We start from the raw sequence: 10,931 nt of genomic DNA, 5'->3' as shown, positions 1-10,931 counted from the left end.
GTGTGTGTGCTAGTGTGTGTGTTTGTGTGTAACAGAAATACACCATGATCCATATTTGTCCCAGTTTGTCCCATTAGTGTACATTTAGATTTGAATGGTCTCCAATCGTGATACAAAAAGTAGTTTGTGGCATGTGTGTACGTGTCTGTGTGTGTGTCTGTGTGTCTCTGTGTGTGTGCTGCAGCAGTTGAGGAAAAAGTATTTTTTCTCATTAGCTCTATGCTGAATGGCTCTGCTCTCTGTCTCTGGTGTAAAGAACTGTCTAGGCACACACAAAGTTACACCACACACACTCCTATGAATAGTCTGTTTGCATATCAGTATACTTTATTGCTCAAGGAAAATGACAATCATATTTATTATATAGAACTTTATAGAGAAGTATAGAGAAGAGAGAGAGAGAGAGAGAGAGAGAGAGAGAGGGAGAGAGAGATAGAGAGAGAGAGAGAGAGAGAGAGAGAGAGAGAGAGAGAGAGAGAGAGAGAGAGAGAGAGAGAGAGAGAGAGAGAGAGAGAGAGAGAGAGAGAAAGTTGTTTTATGTTTTCCTCTGCGTCAAAGCTGATGAGAAGTGTGAGAATGATTGAGCATTGGTGTGTCGGGGAGCGAGAGAAAGTGAACTAGCTGTGGAGAAGAGAAAGGGGACAGTGTCCTCCTTGTGTGTGTGTCTGTGTGTCCCAATATAACGCCCCCTCTGTATCCCTGAGGTTCTCTCTGTCACTCACAAACACTGAGGCCATTGTCACGGCAACCAGGGTCGGGCCTCGAGACGTTTCTGTGGCACTGTGTCTGTCACAGGGGTGACAGGGCTGCAATAGGGTTCCACACACACACACACACACACACACACACACACACACACACACACGTGAAACAGACATATTAACTCACCCACCCACTCCATTCAGCCCATGTGGGATTGTATGTGTGTGTGGATAATTCAGTATGACTGTGACACAAATGTGTGTGTGTGCATGCGTCCGTGAGTTAAGCACTAGCAGCACAATCTTTAACCTCCAATAGTGAGTGACTTTAAATTCTAAAATGACACAATGGATTTAAACATGTTCTGGTATTTCATAGTCAGCTACTGTTGGCTTAGCCAGTCAGAGTATTTACTGTAAACGAGAGGAAGAGACAGAGAGAACGGGGAAGAGAGAGAGAGAGGGAGTGGGAGAGAGAGAGAGAGAGAGAGAGAGAGAGAGAGAGAGAGAGAGAGAGAGAGGAGAGAAGGTAAAGGGATGGATGGAAGTAGAGAAAAAAATTGATGGGGGAGAGGGAGAGAGAGAGATAGGGGGATAGTGAGAGAGAGGGATAGAGGTAGGGAGAATGAGAGGGAGGCAGGGAAAGTGGGATACAGAGGGAAGGATCATGAGACAAAGAGGGGAAGAGAGAAAGGGGTGGGGGAGGGAGGGAAGGAGGGAGGAGGGAGACCTTGCTCTGGTCTCCGGATGTTTCTCTGGTCCTTTATTGACTCAGTCTATTGTTCACAGCATCAGCTCTAATCACTCTCTACAGGGAGTGTGTGTGTGTGTGTTTATGTGCATGTGCGTGCGTGCACGTGTGTGTGTGTGTGTGTGAGGGAGTTTCCTACCACTCTATCTAGACATCCCTATTCTATTTTATATAGTGGCCTTACAGAGACATCACTGTTCTCTTTACCAGCCTTTCTCAATGAACAATAGGCCTGAACTACGCAACTAGTAGTTCCTCACGCACACACGCACACACTTTGACCCAATAATGAATGCATTTCTGATGGTAGACATACATATGCATGCCGTCTCTCACGCACACACAGTGGGGTGGTTGTAAATCCACCATCCTGTTTGTGTCATTCTCCACAATGACCACTGTCATGGTGACCGGAGGAGATGACTGCTTTGGAGACTGACAGTGGAACGCTTTCAATAATACACACACACACACACACAAAAGCAGTTAATCTGAACCAGGGGTATTTATCCTGTAAAGCCCCTCTCAGTATCCCCTGTTGTCTCTCCATACAGTGGGACAATATGACTCAATAGGATAAAGCTGTCAAAGAGCTTCTTATTATGGACACACACACACCCCCCCACACACACACACATTGCTATTGTTCTTGAGATTGTTGCAAGCTCAACTGAAAGTCAATCCTTTCCAAATGTATTCAGGGCACCCACATCAACTCTACAAGCAAACAACAATATGATCCTGCTCGTACAGCCCAACCCTCTGCTGCCTCTGTCTGGAGCTCCAGCCAGCGTGGCTGCTTCTGGGGTCCTGGCTGGTCACCGCAGCTGGGTGCTGTCCTTCCTGTGTGGTCCACAGTGGGGCGCTGTGCACACTGCAGCAGTATTAGCACAGCACAGGGCTGATCAGATGACCTCTCTGCTGCATTTCATGTTCTCTCCTGCTCCGACACACTCCTCACACTCAGCCTGTTAGGGGGGCACAAGCCCTGCGTGTGTGAGTGTCACTGCTTTCTTTCTCTCTCTTCTTCCTCATCCAGTCTCCCCTCTTTCTCTTTCTCCTTCTTTATCAGGTCGTTCATTCAACTCTTCCCGTCTTTCCAAACCATGTCTCTTGCACTCCCCCCCCCCTTTCTGTGTCACTCCCTCCCTCCTTCCTCAATCCCTCCACTCAGTTGCCCCCCTCTCTCTTACCCGCCTCCCGCTCCCTCTTCCCCCCTCCTCTCTCTCTCTCTCTCTCTCTCTCTCTCTCTCTCTCTCTCTCTCTTTCTCTCTCTCTCTCTCTCTCTCTCTGTCTCTCTCCCCCTCCCTCCCTCTCTGCAGTGCAGCATAGTGATTGGTATTCCTCCCACAGAGGCCTGATAGTCAGATATTGCTGAGAAGCTCTCTTTTCTACCTGCTCCTGGAGGGAGGGAGGGAAGGGGAGAGTAAGGGGGAGTAAGGAAGGGACAGAGCGGGGAGGGGGAAGGGGGGGAGGGGGAGGCAGAGGGAGGTGGAATTGAGGGGGTATAGGAAATAGACTGAGCAAAAGAGTTAGACATAGAGGATGTGGGTGAAAGGGAGAGATGGAGAGAAAGAGGAAACGACCAGAGTGGAAGAGAAGCAAATGGAACAAGTGAAGAGATTAAGGAGGGTTGAAAAAGAAGTGTAGCAATGATTATTTTTAGTGCAGAGGTAGTCCTACTTTGACACACACACACACCCACTCTCCAGAATCATGAGCTTTTCTGTCTGTTAATGGATGTATATCTGTGTGTGTGTGTGTGTGTGTGTGTACTCATCACTGACCGTCAGTGTCACAGCTGCAGGATTCTGTCGAGGTTGCATCATATCACCTGAGCTGAGTCTGAACCTGTCTGCAGAGGTGCTTAACACGCTCAACATTCCCCACATACCACAGTACTCCTCAACTCTTACACAACACAACTACACCTACACAAACATTGACCCCACAGGGACAGCTTCTATAGTAGGACAAATGATACCAGCCCTAAGAGTTGAAGGACGTCTGCTGTGTATTTGAAAACAGTTTGTGTGTCTGTTTGCTTGCTTGTTCTGTGGTTTTGCAGTGTGTTGTGGTGATACCGGAAGTGCTTTTGTAGTTCTTGTTGAGTTACAAGAAGTGACTTTGCAGTAGTTGCTGGGATACAGAATTGGTTTTGCAGTAGTTGTTGACAGTAAGTGATACAGGGAGTGGTCTTGAGGTTATGTGATTCTGATTTTTTTAAATTTTATATTTGAAGTCTTGTTTTATGCATAAGTCGCATCCTGTCTGTTTGTTATGCAGACTGGTGTGGCTACAGATAAATATATGCATGTACACACACACACAGAGACTGGCACAAAATAATTACATGCTGACACACCCATGTACACGCACACACACACACTTACACACAGCGGCATAAACACAAATAATAAAAAGGACGCACTCACATAAATCAGTTCACACATTACACACACACACACACACACACACCCTGTGAGAGTGTGTTGAATATGCAGACTCATGTAACAAGGAAAGATGGAGACTGTTAATTAACCAGCCCTCGTTAATTCTCTTTGAACCGACAGCGAGGAGGTTTACACACTAATTACCTTGATGCTTGGGCTGTCCTGCACACAAACACACCATCATACACACATATGCTTAATTAAAACCCCCTCATAATGCACAGACCCAAATGTGTAGTCATGTATCACTTGAACTTTACAGTTACACACACTGTTTAATAATCACACATAACTATAAGGACTGAAAGGTGTTCCCACGTGATACACATACTCTGATCACAATGAAGAAATAATGTAATCTCTCAAAATCTGTAATCCTGCACACACACACACACACACACACACAGTCTATATGACTGTCTCTTTAGGCAGTAGTGAGTCGTAATGGCCCGTGGCAGATTAAAGTGAAGCTTTTTTATGTCGGCCGTCAAACTCAATTAATCTTCTATCAGGCTTACATTCATACAGTGGGATAGGAACTGGACCTTGGCCAAGTGTGTGTGTGTGACTGTGTTACAGTCTGACACATACATAGTTATCCAGGCATTGTCTGGTTAAATGCCCCACTGCAGCCAATCACCCTGACAAGGAAACAGACACACACACACACAGTGAGAGGGTCAAGTTATTAATTGAGAATGAGCTAAAGAGACAAAGCAGATTGATTGAGAGACAGACAAATAGAGTAAATGGGAGGGAGGGAGGGAGGGAGGGAGGGAGGGAGGGAGGGAGGGAGGGAGGGAGGGAGGGAGGGAGGGAGGGAGGGAGGGAGGGAGGGAGGGAGGGAGGGAGGGAGGGAGGGAGGGAGGGAGGGAGGGAGGGGGATAGAGATAAGAGAGAGGGAAGGAAGGAAGGAAAGTGCAGAGGAGTTATGGGTCAATAAAGCTGCTGGCGGGGACGTGGACAGGGACTCATAAGGAGGTCAAGGGCATCGATCACTACATCATCACACTGCACGGCTGGGGGGTGCAGAACTATTGGGAGAAGCAAATGACAAGAGAGTTAGAAAGAAAGGTAGAGATGGAGAGAGGAGGGGAAAGAGAGGAGAGGGGAGAGACAGGGAGAGAGGGGGGGGTAGAGAGTGCGAAACAGAGGTAAAAGAGGGGGAGTGAGACAGAGCGGGAGAGTGAGAGAGAGGGATAAAGAACAAAAGAGACGGGGGGGGGATTGAATAGATAGAATGAGATAGAAGCCCAGGTGAAGTGTGATGCAGCGTGGATGTCAGTGGTCCGGGCGCAGACAGGAACTGGGCTTCACCACAGGCCTCGTGTGAGCCTCCCAGTCTGGGAGCCAAACTGAAGCGCTTCCAACCCTGCTCTCTCTCTCCCTGGCCCTGCTCTCTCTCTCCCTGACCCTGCTCTCTCTCTCCCTGGCCCTGCTCTCTCTCTCCCTGGCCCTGCTCTCTCTCTCCCTGGCCCTGCTCTCTCTCTCCCTGGCCCTGCTCTCTCTCTCCCTGGCCCTGCTCTCTCTCTCCCTGGCCCTGCTCTCTCTCTCCCTGGCCCTGCTCTCTCTCTCCCTGACCCTGCTCTCTCTCTCCATCTTGCCCTCACTCCGTCTACCTCTCACTCCCTCACACCACTTCTTTCCACATCTCCTACTTCCCCTCTCTCGTTCTCTCTCTCTCTCCCTTCCTCCCTCTCTCTTCCCTCTTTCATCCGAGAGCTGCATTCATGTCCCCCTCCGCCTAATTAATTCCATTGCTCCTCTCCTTCCATCTCTTCCTTCTCCTCCATCATGTTCATTAAGTACTGCTCCCTCTCTCTCTCTCCCTCTCTCTGTCCTCAGAGTGATCCACTCCTCCCCCTCCCCCCCACACTCAGATAATCAGGGGGGGGGGGTTCCCGTTCCTAATCTACGTCTTCCATTTCTTCCCTTGTGTCATCATGGCGTGCCTGTGCCTGTTTGAAAGGCGGTCTCATTTGGAGGCTTGGTGTTCTGTGTGGAGATAATTGAGGGAGTGTGGAGATACGAGGCTGTTTGGTGAAAACCTGCTTCCTGGCACACATCGATCTTTCTGAGCTCTGATGCAGTCATTTAGCTGCTGTGATACGCTAATACACACACTATGTCTCTCTCTGTCTGTCTTTAATTCTCTTTGTTCCCCTGTTTGTCTCTGTCTCGGCCTCTCTTTCTGTCTCTCTCTCTCCTTCTCTCTCTCTCATTGTATGCTGTGAAGTGACAAATATCTATCTAGACCTGGATGAGTCATGCTCTTCATATATAGACCATTATCTGACCAATTGTGGATTAAAACCATAATCAAATGCTTAACTTGAGTTTGTGTTTTATCAACTACAAAAATTGGTTAATTTTGACACAAGTCTAAGACGGACAAGTCAGGACCAGATAACTTGTGAGGATTGGCATTGTCCCTGTGCCCATTATGCTGTTGACAACTCACTCTGAAACAAGGTTTTCAACCAAGTAGCCAGCCAAGCAGACATGGTGATAGTGTCAATGACAGAATTGTTTGCTATACATATTATACTGCACTAGCTCTCCCTGCTGGTCACTATTGGAATTGATACAAATGAGAACTATACATGATGTAGTTCATAGTTTAAATTGTTGAAGAAAACTAAAAAATATATTTGGTTTTGCCAATGCGGTCTGTCGTCCCTAAGATATTGATTCTTGCAATCCGTGCTAAAGCAGCTCATATGTTAATCACCACTGATCAGATAATCCCATATTGTATCTTTATTATTACGCCGTCTCTATAATCTCAGATGAATAATCTCAGATGAATAATCCCAGAAATGCCATATTGATAATCTCACATGTACGACCCCTCCCCTCATCTCCACAGGCGACCCTAAGGCGGGTGACTTTCTCAGTGGCCAGTCAGCCCCATGACGGTGGCTGCTATGATAGCGGGTTGGAGGACTCCGAGACCCCGAGTAGTAAAGGATCGTCGGGGCCGCGGCTGGGGGCGCTTCCGCTACCAGAGGAGGGGTACGAACGCACCACCCCAGAGGGCAGTGTGGGAGAGGAGGAGCATGTGGAGAATGGTGAGGATGACGCCTGTACACACACACACACAAAGTCACAAATACCCACACATATACATACGCAGACACACACACACAGTCACACACACAGTCACAAATACCCCCCCCACACACACACACACAGTCACAAATACCCACACACATACATACGCAGACAAACACGCAAAGATTTAAAAGATTTGACAAATGATTGACTTAATCCTCTTTATTTCTGGAAGGAACATAAGGCCTCTATACGCCTGTGTTTGGGATTATCAGTCTGTCTGGAGCAGGGTGTTGTTTCCTGATAGATCCATCCTCACAAACACAAGAGGACACGGGAAACTCTAACACACACACACACACAAAGACATGCAAGAATGTGCAATATTCAGAGAATGTACACAGAGAGCACACAAGCATGCACTAAGACACATACTTTACCCCCTCCCGACCACTACCACCACCACCACCAGCACCACCAGCAGCAGCACACTCACACAAACACTATACATTCACAACATTAAATTAGACATCAGAATGAAAAGAACCTGTAGCCAAATCCACAATCCTTGAGCATTTCCTCCAGATAGTGTAGGTGTGATGAGGGTAGTCTAACCCCCACCCTGAGTCCTTGACACAAACTCTGGTTCCTTTGTCTACCTGGATTATTTGGTTATTCAGCTTTTCAAATGGAACATTCTTCAGTGCACATAATTTCACATCACAATTTCTTTCTCTCTCTCTCTCTCTCTCTCTCTCTTTCTCTCTCTCTCTCTCTCTCTCTCTCTCTCTCTCTCTTTCTCTGTATGTTTCTACTTTCAAGGACAGAGAGGCAAAAACTGATTCTTTTTCTCTCACTGCTCCATGCTTTGTTTGTGGCAGAGCCAGTGTTGGCCTATCTCCGTCAAGGTCTTGTTGTCCTTGGTGGCTGTGCTGTCTATCACACTGTTCTGCTCCAGAGAGCCAAGCCCGTCATCACCAGACAAGCTGCAGCTCCGCTGGTGCTGTCTGCACTTCACACTTTCTATAAAGCAACCCATTTTAAAATGTTTTGGGGGGTAAATCTTTGTGTTTTTTTAGTTCCTCTCACACATCTCACACATGCAGTCCAAGCACACACACACACAAACACACACACACATGCAGGCACACAAGCAGTCCAAGCACACACACACGCACACACACACACACATGCAGGCACACAAGCAGTCCAAGCACACACACACACACACACACAAACACATGCAGGCACACAAGCAGTCCAAGCACACACACACACACACACATGCAGACACACAAGCAGTCCAAGCACGCACACACACACACACACACATGCAGGCACACAAGCAGTACAAGTACACACACACACACACACACACACACATGCAGACACACAAGCAGTCCAAGCACGCACACACACACACACACATGCAGGCACACAAGCAGTACAAGTACACACACACACACACACACACACACACACACAGACACATGGAGGCACACCTACAAGTACTTTCACATTAACATTCTTCATTTATCATCCTTGTTGTGTCCTACCCCCTTGTGACACGGGTGTTTTGGATGCAAATGTTTTTTTTGCATGGAGCATTAGAGCTGTGACTTCTTCTATGGTGTCATCACTGGCCCCTGACCCAAACCTGGGCTCAACCCTAATCAATTTTCTTGCACTCCCCTAGAATACGTGTTTAAAGTCCCTCTGTGTTCATAGGTTCTGATGGTTTGACCTGTCTGTCAGACGGATAACATCATGAGGTGTCAAATTGACTTCTCACCTTTAAATCTGTCGCCCCTGGCAACAGTGCTCTGGAACAGTCTGGGTTTTAGAGAGCAGCAGTTCAGTGTGGTCTCATGTGGTCTCTCTCCCCCAGATGCCAGGCAGCTTCCCGATGTGACCCTGACAGGCCAGTGCACTAGGGAGTGTGATGAATTTGGACACTCGGACACCTGCTGGATGCCCATCGGCCCATCGCCACGGACACGCCCTCGCCACGGCAGCGACCCCCCGCACCTCTCCACTTTCGCTTCGGGCGACCGAAACAACAATCACCATGGCGATGAGGAAGACAGCGACAGTGACAGCGCGGGCAGTTCGGAGGCGGGCGTGGTGGGAGGAGCCAGGTTAGCGCTGGCCAATGGAGATCCTATGGGCAGCCTGGGCGGCGGAGACAGGAACCGCAACGTGGGTGATCACAACCGTAACCTCCTCAACCGCAAAATGACCTCGGCATCCTACGACACGTTCAGCTCCGCCGGGTTTGGAAGGAGCCACGGGCAGGAGGAGGCGGGCGAGGGGGTGAACCCTCCAGAGGTCATACCACTGACGCGCACGGGAGGAGAGTACAAGACCACATCCTGTCTCACGCTGTCTCGCAGAGAAGTTTACCTGTGAGGGACGGCAAAGTGCCCCCCGCGTCCCCCCGTCCCGCCCGCCCGCCCCTTTCCCCCGTTCCACCACCACTTCCTCCTCCCCTTCCATCACACCCATTTCTAGAAAGGAATGGATCAATCCATGTTTTGTTCAGACTCTAGCAGCAGACATGACAAAAGAAAGGCAAGGAAAATCCACATAAAAAAAGAGAAGATGTGGACTGTGGGAAAAAGACTGTTGTTGATTCCTTGCCAAAAAATAATAAGAAGAAAATGGTTTAGGGGTCAATGCTGCCTGATATTTATATACAGCTAAAGCGACTGATGTATCAAGACTTCAGCAGAGTCGGTCCCTGCTCTGATTAGGGGCTCTTTCTTATCTCAAGACCTTTTCTATTATTTACAGAAGTGACTGGTCTGGAATCAGTTGTGTCTTCTCTGAACTTTCACCTCCAGAAACGGAGGACCAACACAAATCTGACCACAAATCAGATCAGTCTGAACACACAAAACCCAACATGCTTTTATACTTGTAACCCTCGTCAGGGATTTAGGATACAACCAGATTCGAACCTATCAAGAAGGATCTGTCTTCGACTACCAAAAAACCTGCTTCCTCTGCAGCACCCAGACCGATAATTAAGTCATTAATACTTGTTCAAAAATCAGGTATTTTTCACATCGGAAAACAATTGGGATTTGTTTTTTATTGATTTTGACAGGTGTCAGTAGTCGGAGTTCGGAATACAAGGTTTATAGTAACAGTGCCACAGTGTACCAGTGCTGAAACACAATGCTCTATGCCTTCTCACCCAAGACCATAGCCGCGGGAACAGATTTGATCAGGGGGGTGCTGGGGAGGGCGTAATGTTGTGGGCCGGTGCCACAGTGGTGGATTTTCAAGTCATATCATTTTAAATTCTTGTCCTGTCAGCAGGGGGCTGCTGCAGCACCCTCAGCACCCCTCGTTCCCAAGGCCAAGCCCGAGACTGTATATATTTATGTATCTATCTAACTATCTATCTAACTATCTAACTATCTATCCAGTTCTCTACCTACTCCAGAGGCAGGCAGTCTTAAGGCTCTGTAGCTGTCGCTGTCCATCATCATTTTGCAAATTTCATTCACCTGTTTCAGTGGATGTTTATGCTCTTTAGAAATCATAGACCCTCTAAAGCCCACACACACACACACACAAACACACACAGACACACACACACACACAGGCCCACGCACACAAACCTAAACACACATGAACTTATTTCACAAAGAGCAAACAAACAAATGCAGGTCTACCCACTCTGAAATACAAAAGTAGCCTGCTTTCTCATTCATTGCTTAAACAACACACATGCAGTTATTGTAGATGTAGCATTTCGCCTGCTCCCATCCTATCTTCCTTGGCCGGTATTAGAGGGCACATTTCTCCTGTTCTCGTAGTCATGTCTGTGAACAATGGGGCTTGAGAGGGGGGGGGGGGGTCTACACTCTAGAGGGAACTTGAGGTAACATCTATGTTATGATGCACATTGTCACGGAGTATAAAATATTCCTCCTACTAATGTAAGTATAAGTCTCTTAGAAA

At 47.8% G+C, this 10,931-nt stretch overlaps 1 protein-coding gene across 1 annotated transcript in view; it reads left to right on the top strand.

Annotated features, from left to right (window-relative positions):
* pcdh7a (protocadherin 7a) overlaps window positions 1–9,368 on the top strand; it is a 23,794-nt gene extending 14,426 nt beyond the window's left edge. Inside the window, exons 5-6 of the mRNA XM_084687456.1 lie at window positions 6,775–6,976; window positions 8,848–9,368. Of these exons, the coding sequence (XP_084543582.1) occupies window positions 6,775–6,976; window positions 8,848–9,368 (723 nt within the window). The remainder of the gene's footprint in view (window positions 1–6,774; window positions 6,977–8,847) is intronic.
* Window positions 9,369–10,931: the final 1,563 nt, after the last annotated feature.

The sequence above is a fragment of the Hypomesus nipponensis genome, chromosome 22, assembly GCF_054491055.1.
Source record: "Hypomesus nipponensis isolate SF chromosome 22, ASM5449105v1, whole genome shotgun sequence".
NCBI lineage: Eukaryota > Metazoa > Chordata > Actinopteri > Osmeriformes > Osmeridae > Hypomesus > Hypomesus nipponensis.
Note: the sequence above shows the minus strand (reverse complement) of the source record. Positions and strands in the feature narration are given on the sequence as shown.